The 25,979-nt window shown below is 44.4% G+C and overlaps 1 protein-coding gene across 3 annotated transcripts in view; it reads left to right on the top strand.

The window, feature by feature from the left end:
* Nucleotides 1–25,979, top strand: part of EDC4 (enhancer of mRNA decapping 4) — a 105,856-nt gene that overhangs the window by 31,442 nt on the left and 48,435 nt on the right. For all 3 annotated transcript variants that reach the window (XM_068261772.1, XM_068261771.1, XM_068261770.1), the window contains exons 9-16: nt 1,648–1,731; nt 4,440–4,535; nt 9,473–9,572; nt 9,670–9,850; nt 11,788–11,860; nt 16,853–16,941; nt 19,761–19,939; nt 24,214–24,302. In XM_068261772.1, the coding sequence (XP_068117873.1) occupies nt 1,648–1,731; nt 4,440–4,535; nt 9,473–9,572; nt 9,670–9,850; nt 11,788–11,860; nt 16,853–16,941; nt 19,761–19,939; nt 24,214–24,302 (891 nt within the window). The remainder of the gene's footprint in view (nt 1–1,647; nt 1,732–4,439; nt 4,536–9,472; nt 9,573–9,669; nt 9,851–11,787; nt 11,861–16,852; nt 16,942–19,760; nt 19,940–24,213; nt 24,303–25,979) is intronic.

Genomic DNA, 25,979 nt, shown 5'->3' with positions numbered 1-25,979 from the left:
TCCCTAATGTTGTTCCTGACTACTGAGTGTTCTCTCGCGGCTGCAGCTCTGGCAATTTGAGTCCGCCAGGAGAAAAGTGCAATATAAATGCTCTGTGTCGTGCCTACTGCAGCATTTGATTCATGCATTTTTAAAATACGTAAATTTTCACTAAAATTAGCACAAACATTTGAACTAACTCAAAATTATTTGCATCTTATTGGCCTCCCTTAAAAAACATTGCATTAAACCATAGAGCACACTGTCACACATTACATTTGTAAACTAGCACTTCTATAACTAAAACCCCAGTTACCCCTATTATTATATACTGCTGACAATTGTGAACTACTTTACAGGTTACATAGACACTTTTGCTATCTATCCCTTGAAGAGCTTATATTTTGACATAGGCACACTCAATAGTTGAAGGGTAGGGCATAAGTCTAAGTCTATACAAGTCTATGAGGAATTCATATGATTTTTGCTACTTGAGGTGAAATAAAAAAAAAAAATTGAGATACTTGCCTAAGAGAGCTCCTCCAGAGACTTCCATTATCCTCCTGGCCCCACCGTTGCCACGCTTTGACCTCCTGAACATACCCTACAAGCTCATGTTACGTGGCCATGGTCCTGTTCATGCACACCTGTGTGGTGAGCTAGAGTTGGCCTCGGGACCGCTGTAATTGAAATCTACACCCGATTTGTGGCTGCTTAATCCTGTCAGGGCATAGATTTAAATTACCGCACCACACAGACCCACCGCTCCCTCCGAATCTCTCACCGCAGGGCCGTCGCTATGATGGCAGAGCTCTGTGAGCCGGTCAGGAGCCTGTTTCATTGGCTCCTGACCCGTGATCAATATGAGCCAATCCATGTTGGCTTACATTAAAGACAGGGTCAGGAGCCAATAAAATTTGCTCCTGGTTGGCTCACCGTGCTCTGTTGTCATAACGACGGCAGAGCAAGGGGCCTGCGGCAGAGAGCAGCGGGTTTGTGCTGCGATTTGTCGGTAAGCCCCATTTTTTGGTACCAGCAGTCTCTGGCCAGAGACTGCTGGTACGCGAGTGGTTAAGTGATGTAATCTAATGTTGACTAAAGATGCCCATTAGCAATACAATTGTTTCACCAAATGCGATGTTTCGATGCCATTTTTACGATAGAGTTGTATAGAAATTGGCCGTTTATGAAGGCAATCGATAAGCAATGATTCTTTGGTCAATTGCTAAATAGGATAAAATTGATCCGAAGGTTGGATTTTATGATTCAGTTTGAAGAATCGTTCAGTAAATGTGAACAATCAATAATTACATTCAGATTAGTTACGATCATTCAAATCGCATTTAGTGAAAAATTGTACCGTTTATGGGCACCTTAACAGTCTTCTTAACATTCGATTGATACTTATGGTGCAAAACATGATTCTAGCACGCGGTTGCGTTATATCTATATGGCTGTTTTTGCTTTTGCCCCAACCATGTTGTTGATGAATGGAAGACTACTGCAGCGCACAGGAACCCAAGGAAACTAGAGATTGCATACAAAACCATATACACATACTGTTTTTGATGAAAATTCATCCTGTATTCAGTGCTGCAAGGCAGTGCTTGTTAGCAAATAAATTGCGTATTGGCCAGCATTTGGTAATTTTTCTTATTTGTGTTACAGATGTCTCCACGAATGGAAACCTCACAATGGCAGGCCTGTATCCTGCTTGTTGTTTTGTGACAACCACAAGAAGCAGGATCCAGAGTAAGCTGAATATTTTTATTTTCTTATAGTTAATGAGAAAGAATGTTATTGCCATGTGATTGAACTGGATTGCCAACCATCTGTTGAAGACACAAGTTTGCAAATTCTTACATGGTTATTGGCACAAGTTGTGCAGCCGCACACTGTCACCAGCAGGGAGTGTGGGACCCCCCTGCAGAGGGAGAGGATGTGGAATTGCAAACAGATTAGGGTCTTGCTGGGGCCCTGGATATTTTTAAGCATTGAAGAAACATTGTAAGGTTGCTACTTTTTTTTTTGGGGGGGGGGGGGGGGGTTAAAGAGACACTGAAGCGAAACAAAAATTATGATATTATGATTTGTATTTGTAGTACAGCTAAGAAATAAAACATTAAGATCAGATACATCAGTCTAATTGTTTCCAGTACAGGAAGATTTAAGAAACTCCAGTTGTTCTCTATACAAAAAAGCCATTAAGCTCTACGACTTTCAAAGTCTTGGAGAGGGCTGTTATCTGACTTTTATTATCTAAACTGTTAGTTAATTTTTTACTTTTCCTCTGCCAGAGGAGAGGTCATTAGTTCACAGACTGCTCTGAAAGAATCATTTTGAATGCTGAGTGTTGTGTAATCTGCACATATTAGAGAATGTTAAAAAAAACACTATATACCTGAAAATAAAAATATGAGAATATTTTCTTTGCTGCTAATCTTTTAGTAATTATTCATAGTACACAACCAATTCATTATATCATATATATTTTTTCGCTTCAGTGTCTCTTTAAGGTGCATACACACATCCAATTTTAGCTGGCCAATCACTGAACAATTTTACCACCTCCATGTACTATGAGTTATCAACAGATTTTAAATACTAGCAGGTACTTACCCACATATCTGTAGGTAAGCTCTCATACTACAGGGAAGTAGTCAAATTGGCCAATAAAAAAAACTAACCTTTGAAAAATAAAAAGTAAAGATTCTCACAAGAGGAGGGAAGGCTCTGGTTCCCCTAAAGCCTTTCTATTTCCCTCTGCTACACCTCGGTCCATCGCTGAGCCCCCCATTCCAGTCTTCAGCTTTAATGTCAAAGAGTCACCTCAGAAGGTCACTGATGTACTCGGGTCTCCAAGTACTTCTGAGGATGAGCGGCTGCATGCTGCGCAACCACAGTACAGAGACGCTCATCTTCGGAAATACTTGGAGAACTGAGTACTTTCAAGGAGACACAAATAGGGAGATTTATCAACGCATTACCGACAGTCTTTTCTTCTTAATCTGTTCTAACCAGCAGGGAGAACAGTTCTGCATGATAAGAACCTTCTTAAATCCTAGGTAATAGTGGCAATTTAGCATGAATTTCTACAGCTGCACTACAGTTAAGAAAAGTGCAAATCCATCCCTAAGGCCCCGTTCATACTGCACACGTTTCCAGCCGCGTTTTGGAAACCCGTGCGGGAGGCCGACACGCACGACATCAGACAGTGCATAGAGTGCACTGTCTGATGTACACACTGCATGTGTTCCGGACCTGTGCGGTCCGGGAACGCATGCTGCACGCATTTTTTGCAAAAACGCACGGCTGTCCCATTCGTTTTTCAGTGATGGGATCAGCCACGCAACGCATACAAACGCGGATGGCGTGCGTCCGCATGCGTTGCGTTCCGCACGCATGGCCGTCCGCGTTTGTAATATGAACGGAGCCTAAACTGGCACAGATTAAGCAGTGCTTGATAGCAGTTTTACAGATGTAGAACTGCAGGCTAGACATGATTGCAGAGCGCAGGCTATACATGATTTGTGATGTGCTCCTCCCACCTGCTGAATTCCTCGTCAGAGCCTGCTGCTATCAATACAGCAGGTGTGTTGGTTACCTACAGCAATTCCCCTCACACACTGCACTGTCTGAGAGACCTTCCTAGCTCCTCCTATTATACAACAGTTTTAGAAGGAATCTGCAATCTAATGATTTCTTAAGATGCCTGAGACAGTTCTGCACGGATTTCTAAAAACCTACCAATGTTTTGTCTCAGACACTCTTGATAAATCTAGCCCAAAGACTTAGCTGGTGGGAACTTTGAGCAAGCGCTGGTGGTGGAATGAGGGGAAGCTGCATGCTTGTTTAGGGTCTATGGCTAAAAGTATTAGAGGCAGAGGATCAGCAGGATAGCTTAAAATGAGATAAACAGGGCAGCCTCCATATCCTCCTCACTTCAGTTGTTTTTTAAGTGAGTATCTAACTTAGTATCTAGTCCATGCTCTCTAGTCTCTGCCTGCCAAAACCCGTAGTATATGAATTATCCAGTTCCCTGTGGGTTTATCTCAGGGCACATGACCTAGTATCACACACAGCAAAGTAGCTCGTTGGCCATTGGGGATAGCGGCCTAGCCCATCTGACTACTGAGCAGAAACTGTGGTGAAGTTCAAACTGCCATGCAGGAGTAATCAGGACATGCTAGAGTCTCATGCAAACCCGCATAGACATTGCATTTAAACAATCCTTGATGTGCCTAATGTTCGCCTGGGATGCATAAGTGCACATAAGTTGCATGCAGAGGCTCAATATTGAAGGTTTTATGCTTTGTGCTATAGTTTTATGTTATTGGAGAATCGGTTTGAGATCCGGGGAGCCGTTGGTAATCGCATGAGCCACCTCACAACTGAGGTGACTTTTATTTGGAGTTCTTTCAGTATTTACGTGTGAGAGTGTGACTATGTTTTTGTTACAGCGTACCATTTTGGAGGTTTTTAATTACCGGAGCGGATCAGAACAGAGAGCTCAAGATGTGGTGTACGGTGTCCTGGACTTGCCTACAGACTATACGGTGAGTAGCCAGAGAAGTGCAAAGGGTCGAAGAAAGAAGAAAAGCATTATAGCATATAAATGAATCCCCAGGAGCAAATGGGCTGGTAAATGTGACATTGAAAGGAGGATCAGTAAAACACCTTACGGTTCCTCTTTCAAAGCCAGCCTATACAGTGTGATGTGTTATTTCTTGTTAAATTTGTCTTTATTATTCACGATTTTAAATAGACAGGACAATAAAACAAAATACAGTAAAATAAAATGTGCGCAACATTGGGGATAACAAAGTCATTATGTACAGCATGGGCAAACCCGCATGTCTCTTAGTATGGAATTTACATGGCTATGTGAAATAACGTTGGAACCGGCTGACATGGTGATCAGGGAGCATCATTAAAATGAGGCCCCTTTTACACTAGCAGGGTAAATCTGCGTTGGGTTGCCCTATTTTGCCACAAGGAGCCGCAAAAGCAATGAGTCAATGGAGACTTTCACAGTTGTGGCCCGTTTCGGTGTGCCGGAAGCATCTGATGCAAAGGGCAACGGTGTGTTACAGCAGAGACCGCACTTAATGCACAGTGCTTGGGGTAATGTAAGTCTATGGGCGACGCACCAAGTTTAAACGACGGATGGCACGCATGTGCTGACTGATGGGAATCCCAGTGTTGTACTTTTTACCGAGCAGAGAGTACGTCACTGAGTGCGTTACTATGTATATGACCCTGTCGGCGCACTCTGCCGCATGTTGGTTCTTTCTTTCTCTTTTTTTTTTTCCCGTGAGATGTGGCAGGAGCATGACATCCCACCGCAAGGCAAAAAATAGGTGTAAAACTGGCCTTAACATCATGGACAAAAGTTAATATGATAAATGGCCATCCAGAACAACATAAAGGAGGAGGTGGTAAAGAGGTCAGACAGGTCTGCAGAACAATACAGTTTCTCCAAACGATCCAGCACAGCTCTTTTATCAGACATTACTTTATTTGGATCATAAAAAACAAACTGTTACAGCTGCATAGTGGCTATGGTCCACCGTTTCGGACCACCACAGTCCTTGTTCACGCCACACAGCCAAATGAGCAAATGCAAACTCACTTCTTTATATAGTCATCACAGTATAACAGCCAATCAAAGAACAGTATGCAAATGATCGGACCCTATGGGAAACTGAAGGGTTTGTCCACACAGGGAACCACCCACCCATTCTATTGGTCAATGATTCATGATGTCACTGCATTAGCAAAACACATATGAGAAACAAATGTAAAATGCATCTGTTACACAGATCCAATGTAGCTATAAATTACCTAAAAGATCCAGGGGTGAGGTAAAGTGCATCCTGAAGCATAGGACATAAACAGATTTGTGGAATCATCAGCGCACAACCGCGCTGTAACAAGAACAGAGCGCTGCACGCTTTCGCCACGGCAACCCATGTCACCTGACCCTAACAACGTAATGACGTACGCCAACACGCCTCTCGGGCGTCCAATCACCATCGCGATGCGGAAAAACAGACGCATTGCATGTGTACCATAGTGCGGAATCAACAAAAACAATAATACGGATGCCCATTGCCTACAATGGATGCTCAGCACCTCAACCCATAAAGCAATGCCCCTGTTTCCACCAAAATTGCCATCAAGGCAAAGGAACATGATACAAATGTTAAACTGGTAGAAAAGACTCCCCAGACAGCCCCCACCCCTAAAAAAACAGGCACAGAGCACAGCCATTACCACACAAAATTAAGGTCATATTCCCTATTCAACAACCCACGACCAATAGTCCCCAGCTCCCTTATCCACCATGCCTCCCTCTTTAACAGTTCTCTACCCCTATCACCCCTAAACTCCCGGGGTACCCCATCTAGTACTTGGACTTTAAGTTGACTAACATCATGTCTAAACTGAACAAAATGTTCTGAGACCGCATGGTCCAAGCTTTTGCCCCTGATGTTGGATTTGTGTTTGGAAACAGGATCCCTTAGTTCTTGTGTGGTTTTCCCCACGTAACAGCTGCCGCAGTGACAACATGAACCATTGACCAATAGAATGGGTGGGTGGTTCCCTGTGGACAAACCCTTCAGTTCCCCATCAGGTCCGATCATTTGCATACTGTTCTTTGATTGGCTGCTATACTGTGATAATGACTATATAAAGAAGTGTGTTTGCATTTGCTCATTTGGCTGTGTGGCGTGAACAAGGACTGTGGAGGTCCGAAACGGTGGACCGTAGCCACTATGCAACTGTAACAGTTTGTTTTTTATGAACCAAATAAAGTCATTTCTGGTAAAAGAGCTGTGCTGGATCATTTTGGAGAAACTGCTTGATATACCCAGAAGGTACAGGTTGATCCGCTGCACACTCATCCCCTGCATCGCTGGAGTGCGGTCTCCTATACATTTTTGGTTGCAGAACAATACAGACATGGGAAAAAAAGGGGGAAGGGGGGAGCAGAGGATACCAGTCAGGCAATATCATGGCATATAGGAAAAACACCATTATTAAGGGGAAACCTCTTGCAGTAAAGTATTAGGGCCCATTACCACTTAGAATCGCAGAACGCCAGCGATTTCCGCCGGCGTTTTGCCGGAGTGATTTTCCCGCAATTAGCGCGGAAAAAAAATCACTGGACACTGCAGCGGTTTTGGAGCGATCGCGATTAGCAAGCTTTGCACGCTAATCACGATCGCTAATCGCGGAATGCTCGTCGCCGGCAAACCGCTGCATGCAGTGCGGTTGCGGTGATCACTAACCGCAACCACGGCAGTGAGAACACTGCCACTTGCTACATTGTGTAGCGGGTTTTTGCAGAACCGCTAGCGGTGTGCCGTGAGCGGGAATCGCGCGATTCCTGCTCAGGTTAGAATGGGCCCTTAAGGTATGGGGGCATTCAAACATCTCAGGGTGTGCTAGATTTTAGCATGTTCAAGAAATCTTGGGAATTGCGGAAGTCGATCCAACCGAACCGCATTGAAACACATGGTTCTAAAGTGTCAACTGAAGCCATAAGTTCATCCATCCTCATTTATGGCTTTGAGCCAGCTACATAGAGGGGGTGTCAGAGAGGACTTATAGAACCTGGCGAGATGCATTTGTTCTTTTCTTCTTGAAGCATTGCTCAGCTTAATTTCACTAAAACTTAGTTCAGTTTAATTTCACTACCAAATACTCCAATCTGGGAAACTCCAAAAAGTTTAGAAATGCAGTTTTCACTTTGGGTAGCATCTGATTATGTTAGGATCACAGTGTTGGGTTATATTGGACAAGTTCTCTTCGGGTTGCTTGAACCTTTATTTCTAAAAGTAAATGAATTGTGTGATTGTTCTACTAAACAGTGTTATTTTAGATATATAGAGGAGTGTTCTGAAGTAGATACTCAAAAGACAAAAAGGAAGCTCAAGAGCCCAAAATAGCGTTTTAGTGGATGTTAATAACACCACACCTGTGTACTCACAAGTAATGGCTGCCAACCGTTCTACCACTGAATGGCCTAGCTGATTATGGTCTTGACTCTTGACCATAACTTTGTGCATGCCTTTGCTGTGATATGGCATAAAGCAACGTATCCAAGTGGAGTCCCGGCTGAAAGTTTAAAGAAATATCCCAATTTCTCCACTCATAGTGGGCAAGTTGAAATAACTGGGTAAGGAGGCGCCAAAAATATAAAATAATTAAAAACCATTTAAAATGGAGAAAGGAGTGGACTTAACTCCAAAGACCAACAGTAGCCATAATGAGGCAAAAAGTTTGAGCTCACATCCATGTGTTTAACAGATTAAAGGTGCATACACACGCACTACTAAAGAGAACGACGGGTCCGTCAGACCCTCCCGCTGGGCGGTCGTTCTCCCGACAGTAGTGCGTGTGTGTTCAGTCTTATCTGCAGACTGATAAGGCTGTTTCTGAATGATCTGATCATTCAGAAACAGCCTTATCAGTCTGCAGACAGACTGTACACACACGCACTACTGTCGGGAGAACGACCGCCTAGCGGGAGGGTCTGATGGACCCGTCCTCTTTAGTAGTGCGTGTGCATGCACCTTTACACTCCCGCTTCATCAGGTATATAATTAGTTTAGTGGCCTAATAAAATGAGACTTGGTCTCTGGGAGGGTGTTCTTTATTGTAGATCAAAGTATGGGCCTGATAAAGACTTAATCCAACTGCAGTTCCACCTCCACTATGTTTAAAATGGTGTCTAGAAAAATTATTTATTTTTTAATATTTTTTGTTTTCCACTTTTGACATTTGCCCACAGGTGCCCCTGAAAACCCTAGCATTTTGTGTGGCGATAGTATGTGTGAGGGCTTTGCAGTTCAGTTAGAAAGGCAGCCGGATACACACCCATACATTTTAAAGTGAATGTCAACTGAAATAAAAAACAAAAACAAAATGGGTACTTACCTATAGAGGGGGAGGGCTTTGGAATCTATAGAGCCTTCCCAATACCCTCACAGTCCCCTTGTTCCAGAGCTGTCACCCATGTTAGCAGTATTCGACCGATCGGTTGAATACTGCACTGTGCCGCCACGGGAGGCTTCAGGAAGTTTTTGGGAACCCAAGTGCTCCGGAAGATGGGCAGCTCCGTACTGCGCCTGTCCGCTCTCTCATGCTCATGCAGGCGCAGTACGAAGTCGCCTGTCTTTAGGAGCACTTTGGCTCATGGAGATTTCCGTAGCCTCCAGTTGTGGTAGATTGGAGCAAGGTGACCATGCTGGAACGAGGGGACCGTGAGAGGAATGGGGAGATTCTATAGATTCTATAGGACCCACCGAACTCTCCTGTCAGTTGTATTTTTCTCAGCACGTTCCATATGTTTGGAAATGCAAGTCAGTAGTGGCTTGGTTAATTCTGACTCATCTCTCATGGCGGCTGCATTTATCTCGATTTTTCTGAAAAGTGTAATCTTGCAGCTAATTTCTGGTGTGGTAATATAGTTTCCTCTCTCTAGTTTCTCTCCAGATCCGTTTAGCTCCAGCGTGTTGCCGGGGCTGAAGGTTTCCCTGGACTTGTCTGCAGAATACTTGATTCTCACAGATGTTCAGAGAAAAGTACGTAGTAGAATCATGATTTTCTTTATATGTTACTTTCTTCCAGAAAAGCGACGTCCAGCTGTTGCACATTGATATTTTTTCTTTCCTTTTGCAGGTTTTGTATGTGATGGAGTTGGAACAGAATCAGGATGAAGGACGGGCAGCTTTTACGTCAATCTCAGAGTTTTTGCTGACTCACCCAGTTTTAAGTTTTGGAATTCAGGACGTCTGTCGATGTCGTATAAGACACACAGAAGTTCTCCCTTCTGAGATAGAAAATGATAACATTGGTGTAGGTGGGTAAAAACACAAACCTCTCCTCTCCACCCTTTGTTTGTATTGAATGGTAGATTATCCAGCCATGCACAGAACTGCTGCCCTTTCAAAGTAAGGGCTGGTTCACACTGGGCACTTTTGCAGTGATCAGCAAAGCGCTGCTGCTAATGTATCTCTATGAACACATTCTCACTCCAGTGTTTGTGATTGCGATCAAGCTCAAACTCACTGTATGCAGCGCTTTGACAATCCCACTGTGATTCTTGTTCTATTTAACTGGAATCACAAGTGCAAATTCCTGTAAAACCCGCCAAATCGCGGACGCGATCGTCTCCAATGTGAACCTGCAATAAACTTGAGAGGAGGGGAACAAGAGAATGTGTACTTACCTGGGACTTCTCCCAGCCCCCTGTAGTCTGTCAGCTCTCTCTGTGTCGTCCTTGTCCGCTCCGCTATGCTGCTCTAAGTCAAAATAAAGTCCATGACCCATCTGGGTCACCGGCTACAGCGCATGCGCAGTTCCGAGCTGCAACTCCAACAATTGCAGCTCTGTGGCTTTGGGAGCATATTCGAGGAGGTGCGCGGCTGGGACAGAGCATGTGCAGAAGGGCACGACTGAGTTGCGGACTGTAACGGGGTGACAGGAGCACAGAGGAGCTGACCAGCACCACACAGAGGGAGCTGACAGACTACAGGGGGCTGGAAGGCTTACAAATTCTCTTGTTCCCCTCGTCTCAGGTACATTTTAAAAGGAACCCGAGGTGAGATAGACATATGGCGGCTGCCATAATTATTTCCTTATAAACAATACCAGTCCTGCTCATCTTTGTGTCCAGCAGTGTCAGTATTGTCTGAATCACACACCTGAAACAAGCATGCGAGTCTGAAACGCATCAGCTGCCCTTTCTGCTTGTCATTTGTGCTCAATAAATGTTCCTGGATACACTACACTCCATGGTGTCATAGGGGCATTCTTGTAGACTCTGTCCTGCCCTATGGAGGGTATGCCCAACACCACCGGTAAGCCTAGAGGGCTGTGGCGGTCTACTCTACGTTTATCAATTTACTGCCTTTCTTTCCACTCCATATTTCATCCAGCAGGTTTGCACTGCACACAGTTGTCAATTAGCAGCACTAATTAAGATTTTTTTTATAATTTGCCTTGCTTTGTATTTGCTGTGTCTCTGGTCTAGTCTTTTATAGTTTGATCAATTAAGTTCTGCTATTGTTGTAGCCTAATTAAATCTAAAATTGGATGAAGCAAATTCTAATAACAGCAGTCAGGTTGATAAGTGAATGCAAACAGTATAGAGCAGCAAAATGCTGGAAGTAATCCTGCTCATGGGCCACATACGCTAGGCTTTCTTCCTGGATTCAGTCAGTTGGCGAGTTAATCAGGTGTTACCATGTGACACTCCTACTAGGCAGAACACTAAATGGCAGGCTACATTTTCCAGTATCTCTGCAGTACAGTAGAACTAATGTGTTCAATATTTGTGGAGACAGACTTGTACAGTAGTTCACAGTAAAGAGATGTGAGCAGTTATAAAACCTGAATCTGCTAAAAGGCCTTAATCCTTTATGAATAAACCTGACACAGAACATTTATATTGCGCTTTTATTCTGGCTGACTCAAGAAACCAGAGCTGCAGCCACTAGGGTGCGCTCAGTAGGCAGTAGCAGTGTTAGGAAGTCTTGCCCAAGGTCTCCTTACTGAATAGTTGCTGGTTTACTAAACAGGAAGAGCTCAGATTTGAACCTAGGTCTTCGGTGTCAGAGGCAGAGCCCTTAACCAGCCACTATGTGCACAGCTGCAGGAAAGCACAGCAACACAATGGATTTTTCTCTTTTAAATGTTTTATTTCCATTCTAATTTACACTCATCAGTATGATGACTTAAAGAATTTGCCTTTTTCAATTTCAAGCTTATTTTGGTTTTATTTTTATGTATATGCAGAAGAAACTTTGGAGGCTGATGAAGCTGAAGGAGCTCCTGCTGTGCTTATAAAACTGTTTTGTGTCCACACAAAGTAAGTATGCTGTTTTATCCTTTATCGTATGTTTTATAGCTTTTATTTGAAACAACAAAGTATACCTGTAGACTTTGTAGTAGTTGTAACGTTGATTGGTATGTGGTAGCAAGTTCTCTGTTGACCCTTAAAGGACACCTGAAAAGAGTGATAACGACGCTGCCATATTTATTTCCGTTAAGCAATGCAAATTTCCTGGCTGTCCTAGTCCTCTGCCTCTAATAGTTTTAGCCATAGAACCTGAATAAACATGCAGATCAGGTGTTTCTGACTGAAGTCTGATTGGATTACTTGCATGCTTGTTCCAGGTGTGTGATTCAGACACTACTGATGCTGAAGGATCAGCAGGACTTCCAGGCAACTAGAATTGTTTAAAAATAAATGAATATGGCAGTCCCTCTCACTTCAGGTGACTTTTTTAAGAAATGCCTAAGGCCATGCTCACATTATAGGCGATAATGAGCAGATAGTATTGCGCCTACTCGGAAGCACCTAGTACTGTTAAGAGGTCCCAATTCCTCAGATGTACATCAAACAGATAATAAGTAACAGACTGCGCTAAATAAAATTCATAAAATATCATTAAAAGCTTTAATATTGAAAATTATAAAAACAATTTCAGTATGAGGTAGATAAGGGATTTGATTACTCCTTATATTGAAAGGATATGTAGATCTCATATAACTTGAAGGTGCGTAGTGCATGAAAAGAATATTGCACAATGCTGGCATTTATCTGGCGTTGAACTGGCAGCTAGTGTACTGCAAATTGGTTTCCTTATAGGGAATTGCAATTCAGAGTGGTTCGTGGATAGGAGCCCTAGGAGCAATGCCCTTAGACATTGACCGGTTGGGGTGAACAGTCTGTATTTAAACACTGATCTGGAATGTCACTGACTCCTGTCGGTATTGTATCAATAGGTCTCCGACACTGTTAATGTACGATTGGAAATAGGTTGGATCTCACCAATCCTGGAGCATAGAAGCAAGGTGATCTTCACGGGAGCCGCTCGATCTTACCCGCCCCGGCCGGCGGCAGGGCAAGAGAGACTAGACAGCTGGACTGCGTCGGGCTGGTTAGCCCGGCTCCCCTAGTGGGCGGAGGTGGCAGGTGATGGTACAATCTGGCGGGGTCCGGTGTGTCTCCCTTCCGAGCGGTGCATGCAAATACTTTTGGGGGAAGCCAAACTGAAAGGAATCATTAATGAGGAAGAGTACGCCTACTTGTATGTGGACAGCACCAGAAACCCGGTGTATTACCATCTCCCCAAAATACACAAGGGTCTTATTGACCCACCAGGAAGGCCGATCATATCGGGGATCGGCTCCATGACGTCCAATCTATCCCAATATGTGGACATTTATCTGCAGGAGATAGTTAAAACCACTCCCACCTATATTAAAGATACAGGGCATTTTTTAAGGATCCTTAATGACATCATATGGAAGGATGATTACTGGCTGTGCACGTGGATGTGAATTCATTGTACACAGTGATACCCCACAACAAGGGAATTGAGGCAGTGCAATTTTTTATGCAGGAGGCTCATACACTACCGGAAGATCAAATTGAATTTGTCCTGGATTGTATTCAATTTATAATTAAACATAACTATTTTGCATATGAGGGTCAATACTTCCTCCAGGGCCCTAGGACGGCGATGGGGACACGGTTCGCTCCTTCCTTCGCTAACCTATATGTGGCCCACTGGGAACGTTTCCATCTATTCGGCCCAGGGGGCCCTGGACCCGCCCTGGTGCTCTGGAGGAGATTTATAGATGATGCCTTTTTTATCTGGCAGGGGAGTAGACCAAGTATTGATGCTTTTCTAGGATGGATTAACAAAAACAGTTACAGTTTGAGGTTCACGGATAACTGTAGTCAACAGCAGGTCAATTTTTTGGACCTTACAGTTTATATAGAAAATCATAAAATACTCACCAAGACTTATCTGAAACCAGTAGACACAAACAGCTATATTAAAATAGACAGTTGTCATCATATCAAATGGCTTCGGAATATACCAGGAGGCCAGTTTTTGAGGCTCAGGAGGAACTGCACTAAAGATACTGACTTTGATGCAGAATCAGAAATATTACAGGAGAGGTTCGACAACAAAGGATATCCTGGAGAGCTGGTCATGAGAGCTAAGGAAAGGGCTAGAAATACAGTGAGACAATCGCTGTTGGAAGAGAGAGAGGTGCAGAATAAACACAATGACCAACAACCAAGTTTGATTATACAATACTCCTCCCAAGCCCCCCGTGTTAGGAATATAGTGGGGAAATACTGGCATCTATTAAGAGAGGACCCCTTACTCACACCTATTTTATCAGAAAACCCCAGAATGATCTTTAGAAAATCAGAGAATTTGGGCAATATACTGACTCCTACTGTTAAACGAACTGGAATAAAGAAGCGGAGTGGCTATTTTAAAAAGTGTGGATTTTGTAGGGCTTGTCGAGAATCAGGCCCACCAGTTGAAAGAATTTATGACATTACATCAACATCTAGTAAAGAAACATTTCAAATGAAAGATGTCACTAATTGTGACACAAAAGGAGTCATTTATGTGCTAATCTGTCCCTGCTCCAGACATTATGTAGGACGGACCAAACGTCCGCTAAAAGAGAGACTGAGTGAACATTGCACAAACCTTATAAAAGGAAATCAAAAACATCTTCTTTCAGCGCACTATAAGAATGAGCATGGTTGCTCTTTTAAGGGAACGAAATACTGTATAATTGAGCAGGTAAACAAATCATGGAGAGGTGGAGATTATCTGGCAGAAATGTCTCGGCGAGAAACCATGTGGATTTACAATCTTAATACTCGACACCTCATGGATTAAATAAAGACTTGGACTTACATGCTTTTGAATAAGAACCACCCATCTGGCAAGGCTTCATAAGAGAACCTCCTAATCCCCTCAGCAGCCTAGCTTTGAGAAAGGGAGGCGTTCCTCGAAACGTCAGCAGTGGCTGCTTCTGTGACGTCACACACACAGAGGGGAAGGAGGCGCATTGGAGTTACGCGGTTGCATGCACCGATCGGAAGGGAGACACACCGGACCCCGCCAGATTGTACCATCACCTGCCACCTCCGCCCTCTAGGGGAGCCGGGCTAACCAGCCCGACGCAGTCCAGCCGTCTAGTCTCTCTTGCCCTGCCGCCGGCCGGGGCGGGTAAGATCGAGCGGCTCCCGTGAAGATCACCTTGCTTCTATGCTCCAGGATTGGTGAGATCCAACCTATTCACAATTGTACATTAACAGTGTCGGAGACCTATTGATACAATACCGACAGGAGTCAGTGACATTCCAGATCAGTGTTTAAATACAGACTGTTCACCCCAACCGGTCAATGTCTAAGGGCATTGCTCCTAGGGCTCCTATCCACGAACCACTCTGAATTGCAATTCCCTATAAGGAAACCAATTTGCAGTACACTAGCTGCCAGTTCAACGCCAGATAAATGCCAGCATTGTGCAATATTCTTTTCATGCACTACGCACCTTCAAGTTATATGAGATCCACATATCCTTTCAATATAAGGAGTAATCAAATCCCTTATCTACCTCATACTGAAATTGTTTTTATAATTTTCAATATTAAAGCTTTTAATGATATTTTATGAATTTTATTTAGCACAGTCTGTTACTTATTATCACATTATAGGCGGTTTTGTATATCTTAAGCGCAGGCGACTTTCAAAATCGCCCTGAAAGCGTTTGTGCAATGATTCTCTATGAGAGAGTTCATATCAGCACGGTTCGTTTGCAATCCGCTTTGAAAAGCGGTGCTTTTGGCAAGCAATTGCGTGAGCGTTTAAAAAAAAAAAAAAATTGTATTTATTACGTTTTTTTTTTTTTGCTCTGCAAAAGCGCTTACAAAAACGCCCACAAAAACGAGCAGAAAATCGATGGAAACCGGACACGTGAGCCGAACGCAATGGGAACAAGGCCTAAGGGCCCGTTTCCACTTGTGCGTTGCAGTTTTGTTGTGGAAAACGTGTCAACGAATCCGCATGCAGGTGCAGATTCATTCGCTTTTCCATGCGGATTTTCACGCGGAATCGCTCGCAGTTTACGCTATGCGATTCTAACCATGTCAACGCCGGTAAGCATGGACATGGGTTTTTAAGCGATAACGCACGGGAAAACTGCAAGACAAAGACTCTAGCGGTTTTCCTATTAAATTACATTAGCGGCGATTCGTGTGCGGCATGCGAATTCTGACGGCTCTGCCATGCAGATTTTTTCTGCACAGCAGACCGCACAGAATTCCTGACAAGTGGAAACCGCCCCATCCACTTATATTGGTTATGCGAATCTGCATGCAGAAAACGCATGCAGATTCGCTCTAGTGGGAACGGGCCCTTAAGGTAGCATGAAAAGCTTTTGGGCCCATCAACGTTTGGGTGGTGGTGTTGGAGTTGTTTGTGTCTGGTAGTTTAGTAACGAGAATAAGTACCAAGTTCAAAATGCTTGCATTATAGCATGGAGCCAGTCGTGCACAGAAAGCCGTGCATTAGACCTTCTTGAGAGCTCAGAAATCTCAAGCTTTGTATTTTTTGTTTTAAGATAATGTAGCTGAGCTTTGGCCCTCAGCCTGCATAGTAACACCACTGATTAGTAGCTGTGATTAACATGTTGCCCAGTGAATAAAGGGGTAGGTTAGTGTGCATAACAGAATGAATATTAGGTTTCATCATCATGGTGTAGTGCAGCAATGTGTCCCAGGTACCAATCGCTGCATTGGTTTCAGGTTTTTCCAGCATTTGTGTGGGTTTCCTCTCACATCACAGCCCAAAAACATATCGATGTGAAAATGAACAGAGGCGCTAAAAGTTGTATGGCCACCTTTAGTGACACATCTGGGATTCTGTAAAGTGCTGTACAAGATGCCAGCGCTTTGTATATTCACAATACTGTAATAAACACTAAAGATGTATTTAAAAATATGCTTCTCGCTGACTTTTTTTTTATGTTTTAGGGCATTGCAAGATGTTCAGATCAAGTTTACGCCACACCAGAAGCAGAAGTCCAGTGCACTTCCCTTAAAAGATGCACATGATTTTTTTGGTATGTTTTAATTAAATGCCTCTTTACAATGGCAATCATGCAAATGTGATTTTTAGCATGGCAATAGGCGTTAAATGTAACAGACTATCTTTACTTTTATACATTTCTGTTATATAGATGATTTGAAATCCATGTTTTTTTTTCTGAATATTTTTTTATTTCATGTTTATAATTTGGCATTTTTGCATACATTTTCAAACCCTGGTGGTTTTCCTTTAGATCTGTTCACGAGGTGTGTGTGCACATTAAAAGCTGATATTCACTGTAGGCATTCATGAAAGAGGCGCCAAGAAAAAGAGTGCAGCAGATTGCAGCTAGTAGAATATCGCTACAATTAATGGTATTGTACTGCTGGATTCCAATAGTAAAATATCAGTAATGTTTACCGATATTATACTACAGCTAAACCTAACCCTACTCTCGCACAGAACCCTCCCTCTACTGATGCCTAACCCTAAGACTGCCCAGGTGCCTAACCCTAAGATCGTATACCCTCCAAACCTTAACCCCCACCACCACAAAGCCTTGATATACGGCAAAAGAGGTAAATTTGAAAAGCGGCAGTGACGGCATCGCAGGCACCAGGGACTTAACCATTACACTATCCAGCCCAGGGGGCGCTGTTTCAGGGGAATGTGAGGCAAGAACAGGAAGTAGAATGAAGCCAGTACAGCGTGGAGGATGAAGCTGCCAGCAAGTGAGTATTTACTTATCTCTGCCGCTGTTTATGCGCTAGTCGCTGCATCGCATCCCCGGTGTTACGTCACGTCCCCCGCCCACCCCCCCCCCCCCCCCCCCCAAGATCCCCCGCACCTAGTCACCCCACCCCCGAAAACGATAAATGATTACCATGCACAATAAAAACCGCGGTATATCATCATACCGGTATACCGAGGCAACCCTAATCAGTTGCTGTCAGTTATAACAGAATGATGTGCAAGGTAATGTCCATGTTTCCCTATGGCCTTTTTCACACCATACACTGAAGAACTGAAGCTTTTTCACAATGCACTGCTATGGAAAGTTAAAACGCATTAAGTGTAAAATGGCCCTACGGGATTAAGACACATTCTCTTGGGTGAAAGTTAAGGTCTTGAAACACATTGTGGTGCTATGGAGGGGGGGGGGGGGGAGGGACTTCCTCAAAGCACATGTCTGTGCAGCCTTCAGTCGGCAGGATACGGAGAGGAACAATGTACTGGGCTGAGATGATCAGGCATTACAAATCTTTTTGTGACTCAGGACAGCTGTATACATGCTAGATTCTAAGCAGAGGTGGCCAGCTGATATCATCTCTGACTAGTTTAGACTAGCTTGTTTACACTGCTTTAAAGAGTACCTCTGGCCTAATAGGACAGAGCCTGTCATGATAGGCTGTCTTAATATTGCAGGGTTGGGGGGGATTAGAGGGTCAAGGTTAATTACGGTACTTTCCTGATCAACTGTAATTCTTCGCTCCATCCCACTCCTAGGGAACGCTCTTCCGGGCCATCTTACCAAAGTATGGTGAAATTCTCGGGGAAACCTCTCCCTGCATTGCCACGGCCCATCCCCCAGCTCAGCAGCAACCAATGAGCCCACAACTGCTGAGCTGAGGGTGGATCACGGCAACGCAGATGGGGGTGTCCAGAGCCATGGCAGAAATTTGTAATAAAACCACACAGCCTCCATTCCAAGGGGGCGGAATCGCCTGCCTGCATGAATTACAGCCGATTAGGTAAGTATTTAACCCCGAAAACCCCCAATCCTCCATCATTAACACAGAACCTGTCATTAGACTCTCTTTTAAACTGTAAGCATTCTATAGTATGTGCACACACTTTATACTAAACTCAGTCAAGGAGGCAGTTTGGGCCCGCTGGGGCGAGAAGCATCAATACAGGTGTCCTCAGAGCTGATTTAAAGATGGGGCCTGAAAGCCGGATATTTCAATGACAGTGACCCCTAAGCGAATTGTCCCATCCTTACCTTTCCCTCTGCAAGTACTGTGCCAAACAGTTATCCCTACTTCATAGCAATAGGCACTTTGCTCTTCTGTAGCAGAGTGAGGCGTCTGTACAGCGCTCGGCCCCAAACTATTCCACATGGAATTGAGTCCCAAATCCCTACAGCCAACAGCAAGTGTGTGTGTGTGTGTGTGTGTGTGTGTGTGTGTGTGTGTGTGTGTGTGTGTGTGTGTGTGTATGCACCTTTTGAGAGTTCAAAATAAATATTTTCTTAGGCCAAACATCAGGCTGTATTTGTTTAGAGTCTGAATTTTCCATTCCAAAATGCTCTTCAGCAGTATCAGCCAAGATGATTCGCCACATCCCCGTGGCCGTACGAGGTCTTTATCTCCCCTATCCCCCCCCACCCCAGAATCATCTGTTACTTCCTGGAAGAGGCAGAGCTTTGTGCTGCAGTTCTGCCTCCAGTCCATTCAATCACAGCTGATCGCCACCTCTCCAGGCCCCTCTTCTTTCACTGAGAGAGGTGGGAAGAGGCGGCGATCAGCGGTGATTGAATGGACTGGAGGCCAAGCTACAGCCCAAAGCTCTGCCTCCCCCGGGCAGCAAAATCTTTGACTTTGAAAGTCGTAGGATTTTGCCCCGGGATGGGGAGAGGGGGGAGACCTTGTACTGCTGCGGGGATTTGGCGAATCAGCTTGGCTGATACTGCTGAAGAGGATTCTGAAATAAATAGAGGTATTTTTGAATGCTTCAGAGCCTCTTTAAATTAAAGATTGACAGGGGTAATTTTACTAAATAGTGAAGTATATGATAGTGAAGCTAGAATTTTTTTTTTTTTTTCGCATGTTGAAACCTCCTTTTTATTTCCAGTTAATCAGGATAAAGTGATAGACCTGACCCCTGAAAAGCTGCAAGTTGGGCAGTCCTTGCACGGATCCCAGAATGATCTTCTAAGAAGCTCTACAGATTTCCTTTTGCTTCCAAATGACCCTAAACCAAAGCTGATGACTCCTGATGCATTCATGGTTCCCAGTGTTCCAGTTCAACAGGTAACCCTCTGCATCTGAACTGAGATTTTATTGCTGTGGCTCGTAGTGTGCTTTTATCATCTTCTTACTGCTATCAGTGTGGATGCACAGACACTGTTTAAAGGGCCGGCTCACGCTAGGCCGCAAAATAGTATGATTCAGTTGGGTAGGAGCGAATGTACAAACGGATCCTATATTAACCACTTCTCAACCACAGCGTTTTTCACCTTAAAACCACAGCAATTTTAACATTTCAGGGAGGCAAGGGTTAATGGGCTTAATGGGGGTATAATTTATTTAAAAAAAAACCCTCACTGATGCTGATCACTCACTAATGCTGTATTAGTTATCTGAGATCCTCTCACGAGTGATCTCAGTAACTGTAACAGCATAGTGACTGATACAATGTTTACACACATTCTGCATGAATAAGCACTGTCATTGGCTTTGTGAACACATGTTCACATCAGCCAATCACGGACCAGCGGGTGCCCGACGTGTATGCACTTCCGCGTGCACGCGGACGCGATCGCGCACAGCAGGAAAATAAACAGGAGTTGCCTATCTACGCCCCTGTGACTCAGGTGAATTTTAAAGGGGCGTAGATAAGCGTGGCAGAGGTTGTTAAGTGGTTAAAGGGAACCTAAACTGAGGAGGATCTGGATTTTTCCTTTTAAAATGATAACAGTTGCCTGACTCTCCTGCTGATCCTGTGTCTCTAATACTTTCAGCCACAGCTCCTCAACAAGCATGCAGGTCAGGTGCTCTGACTGAAGTCAGACTGGTTTAGCTGCATGCTTGTTTCAGGGTGTGATTCAGCCAGTACTATAGCCAAAGAGATCAGCAGGTCTGCCAGGCAACTGGGATTGTTCAACAGGAAACATCCATATCCCTCTCAGTTTAGATTCCCTTTAAGCAGGGGATCCATTTGGCGCCAGTTATCTTAAGTATGTTTTAACTTATATTGCAAGTATTATCGTTTTTATTTCTTTGAAACATTACAGTACAACTTTAGTAGTTGTAACATTTATCAGATGTGAGGCCAGGTTGTCTGTTTACCCTTATGTCTTTCAAGGAATGCCTTAAAGTAGTAACAAAAGGTTTTGGGACCGAAAGATTGCTATTATGGGAGCTTGTCTAGTTGGGGGGGGGAGGGTCCCAGATGGAAACCTCATACACCAACAGTTGCTCCCTGCTTGCAGCAATTGCAGCAAGCAACCACCAATGTGAGATGGTATTTATTCCTCAATGCATGTGTCAACACAAAATTTAACAATTGTTTCGGGGCCACTGAAGGTCCCCTTCATCAGAGAGTGCAGACATGCAAGTTATGCAATGCAGTGCACAGACCTATATACAGTTAACTACAACTATCCATAGCAATTGAAGGAAATGTCCCTCATCAATATGCATAGCAAAGGTAAATACAACAGTGCTGTGCATATTGATGAGGGGGCGTTTCCTTCAATTACCATGGATGGTTGTGGTTAATCGTTGTATATATGTCTGTGCACTGCATTGTATAACTTGTATGTCTGCACTTTCTGATGAAGGGGACCCTCCATGGCCCTGAAACACATGCATTGAGGAATAAATACCCCTGCAAACTACTTTGGTGTGCTAGCCAACCTTGGACTCTCTGTACTGTACTGGAGTTGCTTTGCATCCTGGCTATGCCCCCAACTACTGACGGCAAGGTGTGCCTCTCCAAACCCTCTACTGCACTAATGTGAAATGGGGGACCTAGCAGGAAACGCAAACTCTGAAATGGCAGACCAGGACCCTCACCCGCTGGGCTTCAGGCATGAAGGAAGCTTTACTAAACCTATTTGGATGGTGGCATGGATAATGTTTCCTGCCTCTCAACTACCGCTAGCAGGAAGTGGACATAGGTTCCCTCAACTAGACTAACTCCCGATTATAATTATCATCATAATTCTTGTGAAATTTGAGGGCTTTAAGGAGGAACTTAGAAAGATAGCAGATAAATCAAGACATTGTCCAGTAAGAAGTTAAAAATAGAAAGTAGATCAAGAAATGATTGATACTTGCTGTGTAATCCATTCTTGCGATTTGTTCCTCCGTGAACCTGCAGGTCTCCATCTTTATGCCGGGCACACATAAAAAAACAAAACAAAACAAAACCACCAGACAGCACCACCTGCACACACACACACCACACACCACACACACACACCACACACACACCACACACACACCACACACACACCACACACACCACACACACACACACACACACACACACACACACACACACACACACACACAATTATCTCCCACAATGCAATGAGGTTCACAGACAGCAAACTGTTAGGGCCATGGCAATGAGATAACAATAACAATAATATTTATATAGCGCTTTTCTCCCTGGGGACTCAAAGCGCTGTGACCCTGCATTATGCAGTCTCAAAGGCTCGGGAAAAGAGGTGAGTTTTTAGCCTTTTTTTTAAAGCTGTCCAGAGAAGGAGCCTCTCGTACTGATTGTGGAAGTGAGTTCCATAGAGTAGGGGCTGCGTAGGAAAAGGCCCGAGCACCAAATGTTAAGTGTATCCTGGGAATAACCAGCTTCATCTTGTTGGCAGAGCGGAGGGTGCGTGAAGGGGCATAAAGTTCCAATAGATCCGCTATGTATTTGGGTCCCATGTGGTGTAGAGCCTTGAATGTCAGCAGGCAGATCTTAAAATTGATTCTCCATTTTACTGGCAACCAGTGAAGAGTTTGCAGTACTGGGGTGATGTGTGAGCTGCGGGGGGCATTGGCTAGGAGTCTGGCTGCAGCATTCTGTACTAGCTGTAAGGGGCGCAGAGCCTTATCTGTAGATCCGATGAACAGGGCGTTGCAGTAGTCTAGGCGGGAGGATACAAATGCGTGAACCAGGGCAGGTAGGTCTTCAGCTGGGATAAGGTGTTTGATTTTCGCTATATTTCTTAGATGGAAGAAGGAAGACTTGACGACAGCTGATACCTGCTGTCTGAGTTTTAGATTTCCATCCAGGATCACCCCAAGGTTTCGCACAGAGTCTTTATACTGTACAGTATCTCCCCCAATTGCTAGTTTGAGGTGGTGAGCGTTTTGAACTTTATCCATCATGTGTGGACCACCTACCACCAACACCTCTGTTTTGTCAGAGTTCAGCCTCAGCCAGCTGGTGTTCATCCAATTTTGTAAATCCACTAGACACGCATTTATGGATGCTGATGGGTCTTGGGTGCCAGGCTTGAAGGACAGATAGTTGTGTGTCATCTGCATAACAATGGTATCCTAGGCCATAGTTCTGGATTATTTTGCCCAGTGGGAGCATATAGGCTGCAAAGAGTAATGGTGATAGTACAGAACCCTGTGGAACTCCATAGGCAAGTGGCACTGGATTAGAGTAGTGTGTGCCCAGACATACTTGCTGTGTCCTGCCAGATAGGAAGGTCTGAAACCATCTAAGAACAGTACCCCTTAGGCCACAGTAATTCTTCAGTCGCTGGATAAGAATTTCATGATCCACAGTATCAAATGCTGCTGACAAGTCAAGAAGAATCAGAATTGAGCAATCACCCTTGTCCCTTGCAGTAAGTAGATCATTCATTACTCGGACTAATGCTGTTTCAGTGCTGTGCCTTTTCCTGAATCCTGACTGAAAAGTATCAAAGATGTTGTTATCTGTAAGCCTGGCTTCTAGCTGGTTGGCGACTGCTTTCTCGATAACTTTTGATAGGAATGGTAAGTTCGCCACTGGTCTGTAGTTGGTTACAGAATCAGGATCTAGTGATGGTTTCTTCAGGAGGGGTTTTATGATTGCTTTCTTTAGTTCTTCTGGGAAAAGACCACTTTGCAAGGAGCACTGAGTGATTTTGTGAAGTGCTGGCCTGATCAGCTCTGGGCACTGCATTAAGGATCCAGTTGGGCCAGGATCCAGGTCGCAGGTAGTGGGGCGGAGACTTTGAATGAGAATTCCAAAATCTTCTACACTCAGAGTGTCAAAGACTTGCCATGGTGGTACGGTAGTAGGCATATGCAACGTCCAGTGGTCAATTGATGTAGTTGGTGTAATGCTGGCACGGATGGTAGACACCTTGTTTGTGAAGAGATCACACTTTGGGAGGGTATTCACCTCCATGTCAACCACAGACATCCCTGATACGCTATTTGAGAAAAAGAAAAAGTGAAAATTCCTTTTAGGGAAGGGGGTGTCGGCTACTGATTGGGTTGAATTTTGCATTAAAGTGCCTCCTAATTTATTGATTCACATGTGCTCATTTTGTTTTTCATAATTTCTGTGATAGATTACCTCTTCTCCTGGAACCAGCATTAGCTCCCTCACTACCGTCACACCTTTGAGCAGTGCCTCCAGCAGTGACACCATTGTTTCAAGGTAACTCAGTTTAATATTCTGGCTGACATCACTTTAACTTTTCCTAACGTTTCAAAAATTGTTTAATCCCCTAAAGAACATCAGCAGCATAAAATTATTTGATTATTATAATTTATCTTGCAGTAATGTACACTAGAATTTAATACAGTCTATGCCAACTATCGATTTAAAAAAAGAGGTTATAAAATAATGTAAAACAATACTTTGAATGTGTTTATTTGATTAAATTAGTAATGTTTTCTAGGTCTCCCATTCAGTAAAATTATTGTATTTTATTTACTTTATATTTATACAGTACTGACATCTTTTGCAGCATTTTACACAGTATTAAAGGGACTCAGAGCTGAGTCTTCCTGCTGGGTTTTTTTTTTTTTACTTACCCAGGGCTTCCTCCAGCCCCATAAGCATGGATGTGTCCCTCGCCGTCCTCCTGCAATGTCCCGCTCAGCCACGGTAAGCCCCGGTAAGCGGCTCATTGACGCCAGCAGCAGACTTTCTGCGCAAGTGCAGAAGACCCTGGATGAGGTCACTCAGTCAGACTGAGTCCGACTGAGTGGTGTACCGGGAGTTGACAGCGGCTGAACGGGAGATCGCAGGAGGACGGCGAGGGACACACCCATGCTTATGGGGCTAGAGGAAGCCCCAGGTTAAAAAAAAAAAAAAAAAAAAAAGCAAGAAGACTAATGTCTGAGTCTCTAAGTCTAGTTAGTAAAGCCTCATACGCATGTAATGAGTTCACTGATAGTCAATGGCGTCACTGCATATGTATATCCTCCCCGATGTGTTGCCGATAGATCTGAAGTGCTGGATAATCTCAGCTGAGCGCATTGTTCTTCTCTTTGGCCCCTTCCGCTGGAAGCCACTTTTTTGAGTGCCATCCTGTCGTCCCTCCTCCCCTCTCCATGGCAACACAACTCGTCTGTAGAGCACTCAATTTCTTCATGTGTATGTATGCACCTTTAAAGAGAACCCGAGGTGGCTTTGTATAACGTTAGTGGGGCACAGAGGCTGGTTGGGCACACTAACACCAGCCTCTGTTGCCCCATGGTGTGTGTCAAAGACCCCCCTGCTCGCCGCTATCCTCCCCGCAGTGCTGGCGACACGCAGCGCGTCGCCAGCACAATGTTTACCCTAGCGCTGTCTGTCAGCGCCGCTCCCCCGCCTCCTCCGCATCGCCGCTACCCGCCCTCGTCCCTTCCCTCCAATCAGCGTGAGGGAAGGGACGAGGGCGGGTAGCGGCGATGCGGAGGAGGCGGCGGAGCGGCGCTGACAGACAGCGCTAGGGTAAACATTGTGCTGGCGACACGCTGCGTGTCGCCAGCATTGCGGGGGTATAGCGGCGAGCAGGGGGGTCTTTGACACACACGATGGGGCAACAGAGGCTGGTGTTAGTGTGCCCAACCAGCCTCTGTGCCCCACTAACGTTATACAAAGCCACCTCGGGTTCTCTTTAAGCTTATCTGTGAGGCAAAAAAAGTTAAGTCAGATACTTATCTAAGTAGTGCACACACTATCCCATAGTGCACACAGGATCCCATAGTGCACACAGGATCCCATAGAGCCATATAAATCCCAGCCATGCACTGATGAGGACCAAAAGTCTGAAACAGGCTGTCTGCATGTGGGATTGGTGTGGCTCTGTAAAATTTAAAGCTATAGGCTTGCTAGACACCAGCA

The sequence above is a fragment of the Hyperolius riggenbachi genome, chromosome 11 (genome assembly GCF_040937935.1).
Source record: "Hyperolius riggenbachi isolate aHypRig1 chromosome 11, aHypRig1.pri, whole genome shotgun sequence".
Classification (NCBI taxonomy): Eukaryota; Metazoa; Chordata; class Amphibia; order Anura; family Hyperoliidae; genus Hyperolius; species Hyperolius riggenbachi.
The sequence above is the reverse complement of the archived record's forward strand: the minus strand, read 5'-3'. Positions and strand labels throughout refer to the sequence as shown.